This window comes from Pyxicephalus adspersus, chromosome 9, assembly GCF_032062135.1.
Source record: "Pyxicephalus adspersus chromosome 9, UCB_Pads_2.0, whole genome shotgun sequence".
In the NCBI taxonomy this organism is placed as follows: Eukaryota; Metazoa; Chordata; class Amphibia; order Anura; family Pyxicephalidae; genus Pyxicephalus; species Pyxicephalus adspersus.
Genome location: NC_092866.1, coordinates 9,969,014 through 9,987,963, shown reverse-complemented (window position 1 = coordinate 9,987,963; position 18,950 = coordinate 9,969,014). Strand labels below are relative to the sequence as shown.

The 18,950-nt window shown below is 40.8% G+C and overlaps 1 protein-coding gene across 1 annotated transcript; it reads right to left on the bottom strand.

Annotated features, from left to right (window-relative positions):
* Positions 1–266: 266 nt before the first annotated feature.
* On the bottom strand, positions 267–7,402 carry SDR42E1 (short chain dehydrogenase/reductase family 42E, member 1). Its single transcript, XM_072422517.1, has 3 exons — positions 7,337–7,402; positions 6,576–6,666; positions 267–2,615 (listed from the first exon to the last, which is right to left on the bottom strand). The coding sequence occupies exons 2-3, from the start codon at positions 6,635–6,637 to the stop codon at positions 1,517–1,519; spliced, it is 1,161 nt and encodes a 386-aa protein (XP_072278618.1). The 5' UTR covers positions 6,638–6,666; positions 7,337–7,402; the 3' UTR covers positions 267–1,516.
* Positions 7,403–18,950: the final 11,548 nt, after the last annotated feature.

Genomic DNA, 18,950 nt, shown 5'->3' with positions numbered 1-18,950 from the left:
AATACAGCATTGTAGTAACTTGTATCTTTATATCTGCCTAGATTCAAGCTTTAGGATACATCTTTGCGAAAATAAAAATCAGCATTTTCCCTAGAAAAAAAGCTGGATGGGAAGAAATTGTATGCAGGTGGTGGCTTCTGTATTGTGACCCATCTTTTCAGTAACTACCCAAAAACAGCCAGGTGGTTATAGAAAAGTGCTGGGTGGTGCGCCTGGCTAAAAGAGTCAGGGGACAGAACAAAAAATGCTTCAACACAAAACACAACCCTTATTATAATATTTTATTCGGTACATTATAAACATTCGTCTTTTTGTAAAATTACATTTGTTACAAAAGCACCCAGTATAAACAGCAAGCTATTATTTGTTCGTTTTCTCAAATATTCAGGAAAAATATGAATACAAATGAAAATTTTTTAGAATGAAAACAAAAATGACATAAACAAGTATAAATCAATACAGAGAATGATGTGAAAGGGAATCCAAGTCTGAATGAACACTTCCCAATTTCCGCATAGTTATACAGCCCTTGTTCACCCTGATAATGCTCCCATATTTGTTCAAAGAGTCTCGGCCATCCCAACCAAAATACATTTTGCAGGTATAAAGTGAAGGCACCAGGAGGTTCATGCATTCACCTGCAAAAGCCACTAAAACTCTCCAGTCACAGCCACAGTCTAAGCAATGACTTTCCTGGAGTTGCAGTTTGTATTGTCTGAGGTAGATGTGTCGAAGAAAAGCTATACATTGTTAAAAGTCTGAGTATATCTGCGTATGGCATTATTTGGTCCATTAAAGTGAAATTATAGGCAAATTATAAAAAATAAATCAACCCGGTTGACCTATAGATTTTGTCTCCTATTTGTAATCTAGTAAAAAAAAACCTACTGAACTTCCAATGATGGCCTTCTTAAAGCTTAACTTCAGGGAAATGACAAAACTTGCCTTGTAGTGGTCTACCCCTGCATTTTAAGAGGTAAATGCACGTTTTGGGCTAGTATACTGGTAACTCATACTTTGCTTGCCATCAGTAAGTGCCCTGCTGATGTCTTCAAGGCACCTGGTTGTGGAGGAACCCTTGATGTCCTCACTCACGAAGCAGGATTCCGCTGGTTCTGCATTGAACATGATGATGTCAGAAGCTTAAGAGGACCAGCTGCACAGAAAGGAGGGTGTCTTTGTGAACATGAGAAAGAGGTAATTAGAGGCTGCATTTATCGGTACGCTAACAATGTGTGTGTTGGGGGGGCACTGCTAGGGTAGTTTTGTCATTTGCCTGGAGTTCAACTTTAAAATGGGTGACAATGCTGACTCCCATTTAGTGAAATATCTGAATTGTGAACCATTTCTCCTAATACGTAAACCTAAGCACATCAGACTCAATATAATATATTAAAGTGCCTTAAAGTCACTTTTTAAATTAGGAATATTAAGACCATATGGCTCACTCAACTGTGTGTAGGTGATTGGTATGTCTGAACAGTACGTTGCCCAGGATGTCCGAAGATTAAAATCTTTATCCAACCATTCTAGGAAACCAAGCAAGCAGCGCAACAATAAACAAAAGACATAACAACAGGTCCCAAAGGAAGTTATTGCTTTTGCCCTTAGTTACCCGTTGCCCGTATCCCTGAGCTCTGTACCACTGGGTGACTTCGGACATTAGAAATGGCTTAGGATTGTATCCAAGCTCCTTCTTGGCTTTATCCAGGTTAAAGTAATGAGTAACGCCTGTTTTGTACACTTCGGCGCGGGTTAGTAAAGGCTGGAAATTGTAAAAAGGTCTAATAAGAAAATGTAACCATTCTGTGAGGTAGGCCATAAGGTATACAAAGAAGAGAGGAAGGCGAAAAGTGGGGTATTTATACCCGAGGCCTTCGATAAAAGGCCGTAGGAATTCAAAATTGTCAACCGGATGTCGATCGGCAATGAAGTATGGCTTACCGGCAGCAATATGGCTTTTTTGTTCTGTAAGGGCTTTAGCTGCCAAAATGTGGGCAGAAACTAGATTGTCTACGTGTACAAACTGCACCTGGTTATGGTGATCCCCATACAAGAACATGAACAAACCTTGGTCAACAGTCTTGATGATCCTCGGAAGATGTCTTTGTTCCCCAGGCCCATAAATACCGGCAGATCTAAGAGCGCAAGTTCTTAAGTATCCACTTTTATTAGTCAGCTCCAGCCCATTGGCTTTAAGCACCTTCATCTCAGCCATAGCCTTGGTGCGAGAGTAGTTGTCAGCGTGGCGATGCAGAGGTAGATATTCCATAGTCTCGTCTCCATTTCGAATCGTCTGCCCCCCAAACACCACATTAAATGTACTGGTGTAAACAAGCCTTGGGACACCGGTACTCAAGCAAGCTCGGATAACGTTCTCTGTACCTTTCACGTTGACTTCTTCGATAAGTTTAGTCTGCAGTTGTTCCCTGCCTGACATTCCATAGGAGGCTGTGTGGATTACACAACTGGCATTGGTAAGGGCATCTTCTACCACGGAGAAAGAGCGAATGTCCCCTTCTATAAACCGGATTCCATCTGGGAGATTTTGAGCTGGTCTTCTTATGTCAAAAAGAACCACGTCGATTCCCTGCTCAGACAAACGGCAACCCAATCTAAAACAAATAACAATGAAGAATTAATACAACAATGATGAGAAAAGGAAAAGCTTATAAACAACCAGCTAAGAATCTGCTTTTATCTTCATCACATTAGTCTCTAGGTGTCTCCTAATACAAATATTAAGGCAGCCAGGACCCTGTACCAACCAAGGACTTCATCTCTTCAAAGGTAATACATGATTTTCCTGGAAATACAACCTAGAGAAGTGAATGTAAAATAGGCCACAAGCAATCACAAAAAATTCAGGTGATCCGCTTATATTGGCTGATATCACCATGTTGTTTTAGGGGGCCTCTCTCATCAGAGCTATAAAATGGGTATCATAACATTCATTGGCCTCCTAGATTGTAAGCTCTTCGGGGCAGGGGTCTCTCCTGCCCCTGTGTCACTGTATCATTCTGTCATTTGCAACCCCTATTTATTGTACAGTGCTGCATAATATGTTGGCACTACATAAATCTTGTTTAATAATAATAATAATAATAATAATATTATTATTTAACCTCCCAACCGTTAAGCCCGACCTTGGTACGGGCTAAAAAAAAGTGCTATAATGGTTAACCCCGAGATTTTCCGTACATTAAAATACCCACTTACCTGGTCCCGCTGTGCTCATCCAGCGTCGTGTTCGTGTTCCAGCGTCGTCCTCCGTCGATCTCCCTCTCCAGCGTCGGGTGCCTTCTCCTATACCAGCGGGACCAGTAAGAAGCCGGCCGGCATCTTGTGTTCCGCCGGCCAGCATCTTGTGTTCCCTGGTCCCGCTGATCGTCCCGCGTCGTTCTCCGTCCAGCGCCGGGTGCCTTCTGAAACGAGAAGCCGTCCGGCGGAGAAAAAAAAGCGGCTCGGCTTCTCCCTGCGTGCGCGATGACATCAGCGCGTGTGCGGGAAATTCAAATTCAAACTCATTCATTCATTTTGTATTGGATTCAATACAAACTCCTGTATCCAATCCAATACAAAATAATTCAAATAAATACAAAGTGTGTAATTGGTAAATTCAAACTCTCATTTTGTTTTGGATTGAATACAAACTCCTGTATCCAATCCAATACAAAATAATACAAAATAAATACAAAGTATATACCTGGTAAATTCAAATTCATATTTTGTATTGGATTTGATAAAAGGCTTTTTTTTTAAATACAAAGTGTGTAATTGGTAAATTCAAACTCTCATTTTGTTTTGGATTGAATACAAACTCCTGTATCCAATCCAATACAAAATAAAAAAAAATAAAATAAAAGTAAATAACTTGGAAATTCAAATTCATATTTTGCACTGGATTGGATACAAACTCCCGTATCCAATCAAATACAAAATAATTCAAAACAAACTCCAATAAATACACAAAGTTTTAAAAATTGCCACACTAGGGAGGTGTTTTAGAATAATATAGTACTTTACAATATACAGAGTTATTGCTTTTTCAGTATTTTCAGTATTTTTGATTTGTTTACATAGTCATGTTTAAGCTGATTTTTGTGTTTTTCCTTTAATTTTATTAAAAGTAATTTTTTTTTTTTACATGATTGTGTGTTTCAAACATTTTTTATATTCATAATATCTACTAGACCCTTGTTCGGACATATTTCTGTAAGTTACAGGTCTACAATTTAAAAAAAAAAATTCATGAAAAACAGTGGAACACTTTTGGTACAGAAATCTAGACCTCAGTGTAACTCTCAGGTGGTTAATAATAATATTTTTGTGACAACCTAAAACTAATGTATACATACATTTTATTTCTTTCAATGTGGTTTGAATAGACAGTGGTATTATTATACAGTATTTATAAAGTGCTGACATATTACATAGTCATGTCACTAGCTGTTCCTTAAAGTAGCCCACAATCTAATGTCCTTACTATAGTCCTATGTCTTTAATAAAGTCTAAGGTCAATTTCCGGGGAAGCCAGTTAACCTAACTGCATGTTTTTGAAACAGAGGGAGAACCTGAAAACTCCATGCAGATAGTGTCCTAGCTGGGATTTAAACCTGGGACCCAGCGCTGCAAAGGGCAGAGTGCTAACCTCTGAGCCACTGTGCTGCCCAATATCTCTTCCACATATAAACTTTTCTTGACCTTTTTAACATTGAGGAAACTTTGAATTAGCTTTCAGATCTTGGGGAACCCCGGCTATAAATTTCATATCAGTACATTAGCATGATGGTCACTGGGTCACTGATGATGCAATGGTCACTGATGATGCCCTCCCCCTTCCTAAGTGTTTTTGTAACCCTGTGACCCGGAGTCCTTGCATTGCAGGATTCCAGCATTTCTCTTTGGTTACCGACTTGTTTGTACACAGCTATGCTTGCTCATTGCCTGCCTTGATCTTTGATTCATGTCCCTGGTGAGCAGATAAGTCCTGTGCTGTATTAGAACTCCATCTATGTTGTAGAAAGGAGAAGAGGGGACATTTCTTCCAAGTACTTCTTAGCATGTTTCCTGCCCTAGGATAGCAATGCTGCTTCTCCATAAATTCTGTAGGACGGGAGTGCATTGCCACCCTAGGACATGCTACTGAATACCTGTAAGCTAAAAAAAAATGCATTTTATCTGTATGTTTAAATATAGTTTAAAGCGACAGTGTCCACCTCCAACTCCCCTCACTCAGATGCCTTAAAAAACAAATTCAGATATACATAACTTTTTTTTAACAAGAATCTTCAGGCTGTATAGTCCGTCTTCTCCTTGGTGGGGGGGGGGGGGGGGATAGAAATAATGGTCATTATTACATAATGATGTGAGTACCATTCGGTGTAACAATTCTCTGAGCCTAGGCTGGTGTATATATAGATTTGTGGTGTGACCACGCACTTTCAGGGGTAAATCCATGACAGCCTTGGCTGCCAATAAGTGGAGATGAGCAATGCTGGTCGAGGTTAGATTTGGAAAGCTGATGGTGTCTACTAGATGGAATAGTAGACTGAGTAAACATTGAAGGTGAGTACTGCAGCAAAAAGTTGCTTTTTTAAAGTGGAAATAAACGTAACTCTCCTTTAATGGCATCTTAAAGCAAAACTTGAATTAAAAAAAAACCATCTACCTTTTTTTGCTGAAAGCCTTTAATTAATGTACTTATCACACCTAGTGAATTCCTCACTATCTTACTTGCCGTCGTCTTTCCTGGGCTTCCTGTTACATCCCATGCCACGATCTTCTTTCGTCTAGGTTCTTGATGATATCTCCTGCATGTGGCCATCAAATGTAAACAAACGAATGGCGATCTCACTCTGCACACGTGTGGGATCGTGCACATGCTCACACGCACGGCTCCAAGACTCTCACTACTTCCCGCCATTCCATATCCACCTCCTATTGTGTGCTGCTTCCCCATCTCCTAGATTGTAAGCTCTTCGGGGCAGCGTCCTCTCCTCCTGTGTCACTGTCTGTATCTGTCTGTCATTTGCAACCCCTATTTCATGTACAGCGCTGCGTAATATGTTGGCGCTATATAAATCCTGTTTATTAATAGTAATAATAATAATAATAAATTTACATTTGAGGAAAGCCCCCAATGATGCAGAGCCCGATCCCTGGCATGCGCAGAAGGAGCAGCACACAGCCTCCTGGGATCTGTGACGTAAATATTCCAGGAGTATTTTCAGGTTCCGCTTTAAAAGCACTGGACTGAATATTTCTTTCCTAAATCCAGAACCGGGTTGAATTTCCAGCCCGGATTTCAGCGCACCTTTCCTATATTGCTAGATACGACGTCACATGAACTACAGAGGGAAGCAGCACATCTCCATAGAAGTCGGTGGCAGGAGCCCTTCTCCACCTGAGCAAAACCCATTAACGTTCTCTAATTAATAATGGAATTTGGCTCCTCCGGAAGATGCAATTAGCGTTCATTAGTCAAATCATCCCAACGGAATTGAATAATTAAATAGAATATTAATAGACTTTCCATAATTATGTTACATTATTATTTATAGCGCCGCACTAACCTGTGTCCAAAGTATCCACCTCCTCCGGTAATGACAATGGTTTCTCTGGGAGATGGTGACATGGCTTCTTATGGCACGAAGATACACAGACCTTGGAAAAAAAGCAACAAAATCTATGAAACTGAGAACAATTATTAGAAAAAGGCAAAAATATCAAGATAAAAGTGATTATTTGCTGTCTACTTTGATTTAAATGAAAGCAAAGAGCTACTGAAAGGTGTACAGACTGTCCTGTTGTGACCACACTTTTCTCTACAGCTGATAAAGCAAACCAGCATGGTCAAGGACCGCCCCTTCCCTTTGATTGGACAGCAAAAAGCAGCAGAAACTGATCAAAGCAACCCTCTGCTCTCTCCTAGCATTACCCAGCACGCACAAAAAAATAGAAGCTGATGGCAATCTCCCAGCAATATAACGGGCTCACCTTTCCGATTATTTGGGCATCTATGGAATGCTTGGCACTAACCATCAATGCCAGCTAGTAGATGAACACAAGTGAGTGGCCAACTAAAGATCATGCAGGTTGATTTATGACAACCATTGATGGGTATGGCATGGTGGTCATTATAGGCGGGGTCATATAAGGCCATGTGCCCAGCAGATATGGGCATATGAATGGCACCAAGAGCAAACACATACATATATATGAATAATATGAACATAATATTATATAATAACTCATGCAGCACTATTAGCAGGTGCACACAGTGGTGGTACCTCTAGAGGTGCCCATTCCCCTTGCCCCCATTCCCTTTCCATACCAATGCCAGACTCTGCTGCCCTCTTCTCTTCAGTTCACAAGTGGTGCCACACTACGTCACTGTGATGTCAGCTGACCTGGGAAATTAGCTCCACCGAATAGACGCCGATAACTGGTTCATTAGGTTCGCCCCGCCCAAAAGGCGGTGGCCTTCCTATCCCTTGAGCTGTGAGTTTATTGGTTGATGTGTGCCGTGGTTCCGTACAGGAATGTGGCGGCGCTGTGTACGGATTCCGACATTCGCTTGTTGTCCTGGGAGACAGGGAAGCCGTGCGCATTGACGCAAGTCACGTGAATGAAGTGAGAGAGATATGGCGGGGAAACTGAAGCCGGAGGAAGCGAAGAGAGTGCTGGAGGCGCTGAGTGGTGTGAACAGAAGGCTGGGTATGGGAAGGGACGCCTGGCAAAGGCTGGGGATACGAAATAAGCTGATAGGAGCCGCTTTCCTGAATGATAGATGACAAGTCCTTATTGTTTATGTTTTTCAATGCGGTGTGGCCCCTGAAGGGTGAGGGGTGAATACTCCCCATTGGGGAAGGGCAGAAGGTGCTTCATTATTGGGACATAATATCACTGGGGGTGGGGTCCCTCCAGAATGATGTGTACAGGTAATTTGTGTGGAGAATTAAATACAATTCTATGGTCTGCAGGCCACATATGATATGGTGGTTACTATGGCAACATTGGTCTTCTAGTATAGAGTCTGGTATGGGAATATACGCTGTGTATAGTGTACAGCGCAGTGTATGGATCCGTGTACACCGCACAAACCTGGCCATTCATATTTAAGTGGTCAATTCACTTCATTTATTGGTTACATTAATGATGCTGAGTCTAGACCCAACAAACAACCGACCCAGATGGTAACACTGCCAAGCACCCCTCTATTGTAACACTGCCAACCTGCAGGCACCCCCCTATGGAAACACTGCCTCCCTGCAGGCACCCACCCTTTAGTAATACTGCCCCCCTGAACGCACCCCCTATATGGTAACACTGATTTAGTTCCCCTTTACCAATGCATTCCTGAAAACACCCACCTGTACCAGTGGAGTATCTGGTATCACAAATGCCCTCATGCTGACATTGCCAATCCCTGCAGACTTCTTTCCCTTCTGCTGGATGCCAGGTGATGAGGTCACCAAGATTTCACAAATTTCTTAGATTGTAAGCTATTCGGGGCAGGGTACTTTCCTCCTCTTGTGTCACTGTCTGTCATTTACAACCCCTATTTAATGTACAGCGCTGTGTAATATGTTGGTGCTATATAAATCCTGTTTAATACCGTGTTTCCCCGAAAATAAGACCTACCCCGAAAATAAGACCTAGTAGAAAAAGAAAAAAAAAAAAAAATACTCACCCGGGAGACAGCGGGCGTACACACTCCGGAGCCGCACAAGCCGATGCTTGCCTTGTAGTTCCGGCTCCTGTCACAGGCGGAGTGATATTACATGCACTTCGCCTGTCAGAAGCCAGGAACTCGGCTCGCGTCTTCTGATAAGGTAAGTTTTTTTTTTTTATTTTAACCAGCACAATTACGGTATAAAAATAAAAAAAATAAAAATGTGAGCAATCATTGCCCCAGCCACATTTTGTGCTGATTTTAGGTTTGTAAGGACAAGCTGGCTGATTTAATACAGTAACAGTGCAAGAAGAGAAATGCTGAATTCAGTAACCAATACCGGTAGCAATGAATCAATGAAGAGTTTAATTTACAATTGGGTCACCATATAAAACTCTCAAATGTACATTGTTCTACATGAATATGGTAAGTGTTTTTTTTAATTGAAAAAAGTATATAAGACCTACCCTGAAAATAAGACCTAGTGTGTTTTTGGAAGCCCAAAAAAATATAAGACAGTGTCTTATTTTCGGGGAAACACGGTAATAAGGACTTTCATTTCATCTGGAATAAGGCAAGCATATAAAAAAGGACATTCTAGAGGGGCTTTATGTGTGTTTTAGTTTTACAAATCTCTTTTCATATTGAATAAAAACATCAATATTATCTCCTTCAGATTGATCAGAACTCTGCTCGTCACGTGACAGCTATATTGAATTCTGCAGCAAAACTCTTTACCTGGGGTGTTTTGCCATGGAATGATCGTTGTATAGTTTTATGGTCGGGGTGGCTCACCTCTGTACAGATGACATTTGTATCAGGAAAGACAAATCAGCTTTGCAGTATTAATGGTCAATTCTGAATTACCTTTACTGCTCTATTGATCGGTTTTATGTTTTTGTCGTTTTCTGCTGCTGTATCCTGTGCTGATGGAAATTGTTTTTCTTTTATTGCAGGCTCTTGTTTGGGGTCCCTTGAAGACAGTCAGAAAATGCTGGAGAAATCTTTAAAGTGTCAGGGTTATCTGAACCATGTAAGTTCCGTTCTCCATCCACACACACAAATCCTGTCATTTTCAAGCACAGCAACCTGAAAGATGATGGGTTCTTCCTTTTACAGGGAATGCAACAGAAAAGTTTGAAAAAATCTATATCTATATCTAGATCTATAGTTAGATTGTTTCCTACTGTTAATGAACATTGCAACCGGTTTCATGTTTTATAATAACACAGCTTAGCATATATCTGGCCTTTTCTAGGCAAACCTCAAGGACTGGTTACCCTAAATAACATTGTAGCTACTTAGGTCACAACACACCTATTTTATATTACACTGGGAAGGCTATATGTATGGGTATGTGTAAATATATATATGCATGGGTATGCCCATGCAGTGTTCTCCCCAGCCCCCTTTAGCTGGGTGCACCACCCGACACTTTTCAGTAATCACCCGATTGTTTTTGGGTGGTGCTAAAGAGTTAGTTCACAATACAAGAGGGGCTGCCACCCGCCTATAATTTCTTCCCATCTAGCCTAAAAAAAAAAATTCTGGGTTGAACACTGCCATGCGTTCAGACCTTTATTGACTTTTATTTGTATTTCATGTATATCAGAGATCTGGTGTCATACCCGGAGACTTGTACTGCTTTTCCACTAGATGTATGTTCCATTCACAGGGAGTCCGTCCCAATATCCCATTTTGCCTTGTGTTATCATGTAGTATATTTTACGGACAGCCCTGTTGTAGCATTAATGAAGCCTAATTTCCAAAATTAGGGAACACTTTGAGTTGCACAACTCTGGATCAGCCTGTTTAGTGCTGTTGCCATCCCAAATCCTTTGGGTTTCCAAGTCACAGAAAACCTTTCCTTACACTTACTTTTTCAGGTTTTTTTTCTATTGAGGTTAATATTCCAAAAATTTGATTTACATCACCCTCCCAATATGCTTTTTGGCTAAAAAGGTGATCATCCCCTCTGCAGATTCAGCAGTGTCCAGCCTTCGCAAGTGACTACTATTCTTGTAAGGGGCGTATGTTTTTGGAACCCCAGTGAGGAGTGTCTGCTTCATTGGTAATGAATAGGGATGTTAGTGAGTGGTTCCAGTACCGCTTATTGCTGCCAGCTGTGAAATGAGCAAATTCTGATTCTTCAGGAGTCCGCACTGTGAGTGTTCATTTGTGGCAAAGTGCCAGCCACGAGGAGCCATGTGGGATCGTGCCCTGAACTTACCCTTGGGTTGCAAACACATGCTCTCAATTATTGTCACTGGAAACAATGAAACAGATGAACAAGTGCTGTACACATAACTTTCATTTTGTTTTATTGATAAGGGAGGGGGACAATGAGCCAGCCACACACTGCTGTGCTCGGAGTCCAGGACAGGTCCATGAACGTCGTTGGACAACCTCTATACATGTTTCAGATTCTTGACTGAGACGAGCATGATCGCTTTTTAGGGCAAGAATCATCTGATGTTTGTAGATCGCCTCACTTGCGATTGTAAGCATCTCCTGTGAATCTAAAGCAGCTGAAGTTAAGTGTAAATTACCTTGTCCATGATCAGCTTTATTAAGAGCTCTGTTCTCAGCCTACCCATCTGTTGCAGCCAAGAGGTTTTTGGCACCAAATATCTTGTCGGTAATTGAAGAAAATGAATGCAACATGTTTGGTGTAATGACTTATAATATACTTTTGCTGCAATATTGGAGTATTTATTGGCAGCCTAATATATTAGCTATGGTTTACAGTAACTGTTAGCATTTAGGTTAAGACAGTGTTCCCCACCCTTTTTAGCTGGGTGCACCTCCTTGCATATTTCAGATGGTTACTGAAATGGACTGGACAGTTAGGGCATATTACAAAGATAATGGAAAGATGGGATATACTGAGGGGTGGGGGCAGAAAGCTGACAGAATTATCAAGTTAACTAGATTCCTATGGCAACAACAAATACTGAGGGCACTAATTTTGTCATGTTTTGCTTTTCCCATTTTTGATTTTCTTCCTACTCACCTGAAAAATGATCCTGGGGAGAACCCTGTTTAAAGGATGTCTATGTTTCAGGCAGAAGCTTCAGTGAATATGAGGTTTGCCCTTGTAGGATATCCAAACAGGTTTACTTTATTCAAGACATCCACGTGTGCATACACTCTATCCCAATACTCAATTTTTCTGTTAGCGTAAAGTAAGCCTTGTGTAAACTTTCAATCTTAGCTTACATGTAGCGACACTGATTGAACCAATTCTGCCACATTCTCCTCCATATACAGATGTAAATTTCGAGTTCCTCCATCTAAACTCCATGTTAGATCAAGTTTGTACCGTCCAGGAATAAGGTCTACATGATGAAGTTGCCACATCTTTATTTTTACTACTTTTTTATTGGCTGACAGCTTAGTAAGTTGATAGTAATAGGGAAAAAAAATTACAACAAAAAATGGCAATTTGTTTTCTAATAAACCATTACCACAGCATTTCCTCCGCCCAACGATTTCCAGGGACCGCTGGACCTGTTTCACATTCTGCTTTTTTCAGTTAACCCGTCCTTCATCCTGTAAGTCGTGCAATCAAACTGATTAGACATTTATAGCCATTTCCATGATCTGATTTTATGACTAAAGCCACATCAAATTGGACTGTAATGTCTTTGATTTAATGAAGGCATGCAATGGGAGGTCCCCCAAAGGCACGACAGCCACTGTAAATCTTGCCAGCTCCTATCCTATAACAGTCTTCTAGGCTTCTTAAATCGTGTAAGCTTTGAACAAGATTGATTACTGCTGCAAAACACCTACACAAAGATTTATGGCAGATGAAATAAGATCTGGGTGGTGGAGAACACAAGTGCTGGACTGAGCACCACTGGCCAGTAAAAAGGCAAAAAAAAATCAATCATTTTCCTGCAATGACAGCAGATGACTAAATATTTAAAAAAAATAAAGGGAGTGGATGTTATGCTCCTATGGTGTTGATGTAATCAATTGCAATAGAAATAAATGGAAATTAAATCAATTTAAAGGAAAACCAATTTACTAAGACTACATAGACATGTGCGATATTTGTCGTTGGAAAAGATCTTTCACGATCCTTTCCAACGACTGCACTATGTATACACACAGCACTGTTCTGCTCTATAGGGGGGGGGGGGACGACAGAGCGGCACCCCATTGTGCTCTCCCACTTTCATTACGGTCATTCCTTGATTCCTTGGATGCACCAGGGCAGTCATTTGTATGGCGAGTGCTGTACACACGCCAGATTCTCGTCCTATGTCAGCCCTGAGTCGATTATTGGATGAGAATCATGTGACGTGTATATGTAGCCTAATTATACTACAAGTTACCATTCCATTTCAGTCTGCAGTCAGTAGAAGGGCCAGAGTTGACTTTAGGAACTAAGTGTGAACATGCCTTATGCACAACAATCTTAAAACTGCAGCCTTTTTCCCGATTCTTAGATCTGCCTAGTATTCTGTAGTCCTATCCTAGAGGCCTCAGATCGCAGTGTCTCTGGCGTTGAACTGTTAAATGGTGAGGGAATGGCTTAGTGCTGGGATATTCTATGCCTAATACTTGTATTAACAGAAATCTAGACTTTGTTTAAACCCGAGACCAGCATACAGGAACTACACAGGGACATTAAACATACCCCCATTTTTAACATATTTTCAATTACCTTACCCAGAATCTCATTTACTTTCTGTTCATTTGTAAATCCTTAGCTTTTTTTAAAACCCTGGTGATCCTCCCTTAAAGGTTCTTGTTTAGACAGTTGTTCTAGGGTCACAGCGCTCACAAAAATCTCTGAAATTTGCTCCTGTGTTGTCATGTCATTGTAAAATCTTTTAATAGTGGCTGTTAAAACACCCATTGTATAGACATGGTTCATTGTTATTGCTACCAGGAAACCTACAGTGTGCAGTGCAGAAGCTATATATATATGTTTAATGTATAATAATGCACGTATATCATGTTCTCCCCAGCCCCTTTTAGCCGGACTCACCACCCGGCACTTTTCAGTAACCACCCAGCTGTTTTTGGGTGTTACTGAAGAGTTGGGTCACAATACAGGGACTGCCACCAGCCTAAAATTTCTTCCCACCCAGTTTAAAAAAAATGCCTGGGTTTAACACTGTAAATGTTTATATGCAACACAAAATTGGTTGTGTATCCATGTACTGTAGGTGGCTGACTCGCTGCCATCCTGAAATATTTACATTTCAGAGCAGATTGCTGGGTGCCTGGCATGATGTGTACCAAAAAGGTAAACTTGGTCCTTTGGATGTGTGGCTGCCGTATCCCCACACTTCGGCCGCTATCTCATTAGTTTCTGGTTGCATAGAAGAGCTTACACCTTTTAAATATAAATTCCTTACCGTAGGATCGGAAATTGTTATCTCTCTTTCTATATTCCTTGTGCAGAATAGCTTATGTAATGGAAAAGTTTTAGGCTTTAGAATAATCGTGGCAGTGTCTGTAAGACTTTTGTTGTGGCGTAGTAGTTTAGACATATTTTGTGGGTACAAGGACTAACTACTAGTTAACTAGGTGTCATTGCAGTGTGTGTTTCTCTGTCATCCCACACATCCAAAAGTCGAAATCCAAAACTACAGCATGATGATGCCACACTTCCAGAAGTATGTGAACTTTTGCAGTGTGGTCTGACAGGAGTGAAGCAGCAGCTTTCTATGAAGCAGGCCTTTGGAAAGGTAAGTTTACAGTTATAGCTTGGCAGGTGTCGTCTTTATGGAACAGCCATTGTGCTGGTAATTGTTTATTAATGTAGGCTCTGTGCGCTCTGCCATAGCCAGATTTCACAGAGATTCCTGCATGTGGTCTGAAGCTGATGCTGTACAGCTTCCTGTTTACTGATGTGTCACTAGAGATCCCATGCCTAGAAGATGGGTTTGAAGGGGGTCTTATCCAGTCTTTAGAAATTGCTTATCATTGTTCTGTTGGGCTGACTTATTGGCCCTAATTTAATAAAGCTTCCAAAGCTGGAGAGGATTACACTTTCAGCAGTGAACTTTGGTGATCCAGCAAACCTGGAAAGGATCTGGTCCAGAATTGAAAACATTTGTTAAATATTTAATGACTTTTAGGAAATCCATTCTGGGTTTGCTAGATCACCCATGTTTACTGATTAAAGTGTATTTTCTCCAGCCTTGAAGAGCATTAATAAATCAGGGACAATTGGCTTTAGTTTGCAAGTCGGCAGTTTTTGCAGTCAGAGAGTGCCAAACAACTATCATCATCTGCAGCAATGGCGGCCAATATGTTGCTTTACATACAGGTTTCCTTTAGGTAAACAGTAACATTTGTAGAATTCCATCCTCTTTCTTCAGCTCCCGGTGAGTCTGCCACCAGATGGTCACATTTGGACACCCTTGTCATGGGAATGGAAGAAAATGACTGTTTTACAACAGAATGTTCAATGTGTCCAAAGCAATAATACACAATTAAATCACAATTTATTTTATCCAAGCTAGAACACAACATGCTGTCCTTTACTGCCGAACATTATTAAAAGGAGAAATATACAGTGTTTGCTGTGCGTTTCCTGTAAAGCATATGGGCCGGGGTTATTCTGAACAGAGGGATGCAAATATTAATCAGTGCAGAAATACAGGCCGATCTGTCATTCTGGAAAACGTAGGAGAAGTGTCTTGATTTACAACACACAAGGACATAATGGAACTGGATTGCCAGTTTACAGCGAGAACTGATGACTTTTTGATTGGCTGTTCTAGGTTTAAAGCCCAACGCCACTTAAAAATGTTCATACTTTTTTTTTTTTTTCTTGCCGTCATATGGCCAGTTCACTAATGTCAGAGACTATTCATCTTCTTTCTTAGTGACAGTGTTGGCGAATCCCTACTCCTTGACAGCATGGCATTTCTGTTAAAAACTGTGGGCACCATATTGTGGTAAATGCTGCAAAGTATTCATCTTCCTCATAACCCCTGGATTACTTTGATCCACACTATTTATGTGTGCAAAATACTTGAAAATACATAGCATAGACAAAAACATGTAGACCATCACACCCTCATAGGCATGTCAATGTTCCTTCTTCAAAAAAAAAAAAATCTACCCTCAACTTTCTTGTCCTCAGTCTGTCGTGGGTAATCACCATTTCCTCCTTGTTTCGATATTTGCCCATTTTGAGTGACTGGGTTGGGATTTTCTATATCCTGTGCAGGTGAGCAGGAGTTCATTCAGTTCCAGCAGCCGTAGGTATCATGGCATCCTGGGTTGATATACGCATGCACAGCTCAGTGATTTTTGTAAGTTGAGGGGAGCGATCAGGAAGGTAAGCATATTTTATTGCAGAAAGGTCGTGGCCTTTCCTTTTCTGCAACAAAAACATCATCCTGATTGCAGATTTTAAAACATTGGTTCCACTTTAATAATACTTATCCAGTTTTGCAGCTATAACTTCCACTGCTCTGGTAAGTCTTTACATAAGATTTGCAGCTGTAGGAATTGGTACTGATTCAGACAAAAGAGCATAAAGCTGGCTTTGTATACTGTCTTCCTGGAACAAAAAAATGGCCTTCCTTAAACTGTTGTGCCAAGGTTGGAATTCTCTTAAATATCTTTGTATGCTGTAGACACTTTACTGGAAACACTGCAACTCAATTGGTGTGGTGTCCACATACTGTTGGTTTTTATCATGCCAAAATTGCAGCTCCTATAGCAAGGGGTTACTGCAATTTGCCATTAGCAAAAACAGGGAGACCGTTATGGGAGCAATAAATGAGACTTGTAGGTGTGTTCTGCAGAATGCAATAATGCTGATAGGGAGTGACATTTGTAGAAAATTTTAGCAGCTACTGAAAGAAATTGAAATTTTTTTTATAGACCTTCATTGCTGGGGCTTTCTGTAGTAATGTATATTTGCAGTGTCTGGGAAAGATGGGGTTAATTTACATGAAATAAGCAAGATTGTAGCTATCCCTGGTTTAGGATGCAGACTAGAGGTAGGCAGATGGGACCTGAACATTCCTACAGAGGGCGCTGTTGGTCCACACGTCTCATTCTCCTTATCCAGATTGCAAATTTATTAGACCTATTGCCAACAGCAGGGAATTAGGGCTTGTGAGTTCCACCTGTCAGTCTGGTCCATTTCCAGAAACACAAAGCTGTGCGACCATAAACTAATTTGTGCTGCCGGGCCTAAGGTAGATATACAGTAGCAGCTTTTACAGGAAGATCGTTTGTCACCCTGGCGAGTTCACCTGTCTCATTAAAGCATAGGAAGGAATTAATACTGCTAAGTAGCTTCAGTGGGGTGTTAATGTGTCCTCTTCAGATGCTAAACTTCTCCAAGAACTAATCTGTCGGATAACACTGGAGACAACAAGGTGGTTTTTTTTTTATTTCATAACTACATAGAACAAAAGAATCCATAGCACCTTTTAACATTTATCTTGAATACATATATATATAGTTAAAGTAAAGACTTTTTGGTTTTCACAGAAAAAAATCTTCAAATTTTAAAAACTTCTGTTTTTTTGGTTTGTAAAATTTTCAGATTTACATTACCTTTTAATCCTGACATTAGTGATCTCCAGCATGGATACAGAGAGCCTGAGAAACATGGCAGCCATTCTAACCCCTCACAACTTTATCAACATATTAAAAAAAAAATGCCTTTAGTTACTTTTATGATCCTGTAAAGCTGTTAGAATAAATACTGGGTGAGATGCATTAGGGTTGGGTCACACCTGCCACTTGTTTGCTCAAATCTCTACAATTCGATCAAGGCCCTCAAAGGAGCTCACAATCTAATGTGTCCCTACCTTAAGCTGCGTACACACTTCCAATTTTTGTCGTTGGAAAGGATCTTTCACGATCCTTTCCAACGACAAGGGAGTGCACGATGCATGAACGGTGCTGTACATACAGCACTGTTCATGCTCTATGGAGAGGGGAGGGGGAGAGCGACGGAGCGGCACCCTGCTGCGCGCTCTCCCCTTCCCTTTCATTAGGATCGGCTGTCGTCCATCGTCCGTGGATCCGGCAGGTCGGTCGTCCGGACGATGGACGACACCGACTGTACACACGGCAGATTTTCGCCCGATAATTGGCCGATGCCGATTATCGGGCGATAAAAATCTGACGTGTGTACGTAGCTTAAGTCATATGTCATTAACACAGTCTAAGGTCAATGTTTTTCTGATGGGGGGAGGGGGAAGACAATTAACCTAACTGCATGTTTTTGGAATGTGGGAGGAAATCGTGGGAGTACCCATAGGACTATGCGGTCATTAGGCGGGAAATTTAAAATAATAAGTATTTTTTAATGTACCGTTTTGACATATAAAAATACTTATTATTCCGACCACCATGGAGGTTAAGCTACATATATTTTGTCTTTTATGTTTCCTCATTTCCCTACTCCCATCCATAACAGGCTAAAGACATTTTAAAGATTGACTGGTAGGAAGGGCTCACAATGTGTTGTACATAGCTTCCCAAAAACACCACAGCTCCCTGCCTCAGTCCTGCTATCAAAACCCTGCAGCCCCGCAAGCAGCATTATGGGAGGAACTATCAAATATAGAAATGCCATGATTAGTATATGTGAAACTGGAGGTGTGGTGTTCCTATACAGGTCATATTTGCTTGCAGACTTCTCTAGGTAACATCTGGCTGAGTTGCTAGAACTAAAACCCAATTAAAAATGGGGTGTACAGAGATAGCCTGGCTGTAAAAGGAAAGGGTTAGAAGATGCTGGATGCCCACCCCTTACCTGCCAGTAGTCAGGTTCTGTCAGTGGAACTGCATAAAGGAGTGTAAGTACATGTTCCCTACCACAACCTTAGACTAAAGTTAGTTTTATATTGTTTTTTTAAAAAGTCACACGTTATTTAACTAAAAAAATATTTATTTTTTTAAAAAATTGCAACCAGCTAGGTATTTTATTGCAGAAGGGGCAATTTCCATGAAGTGTTCTTGTGTTTTAAAACAGAACTATAGTCCTACTTTACAAATTTGGCATCAGGTAGGGCATCATTGCAGAAAGAGACAGGCAATGTCCCTTCAATACCAGAAAACCTTGCTTGAGCTGTAAAAATAACTCCACTGGGTATTTATCTGTCTGGCAAATGGTTCAGTTTTGTTAATCAGGATTTGGTGACTAGGCTTCTCACACTGGCCATATTTGATCAGCAACTTTGGTTTTTAACACATTCTTGCAAGCTCACATCCTATTTTTATATATTTGTATTATCATCTTTCATCTATATAGTTCTTTGACACAGGCAGA

Coding starts and splice junctions, on each gene's coding strand:
- SDR42E1 (XM_072422517.1), bottom strand. CDS start 6,637: ATGTCACCATCTCCCAGAGAAACCATTGTCATTACCGGAGGAGGTGGA. Junction 2,616..6,575: donor GGTGGATACTTTGGACACAG/GTTAGTGCGGCG, acceptor TATTTGTTTTAG/ATTGGGTTGCCGTTTGTCTG.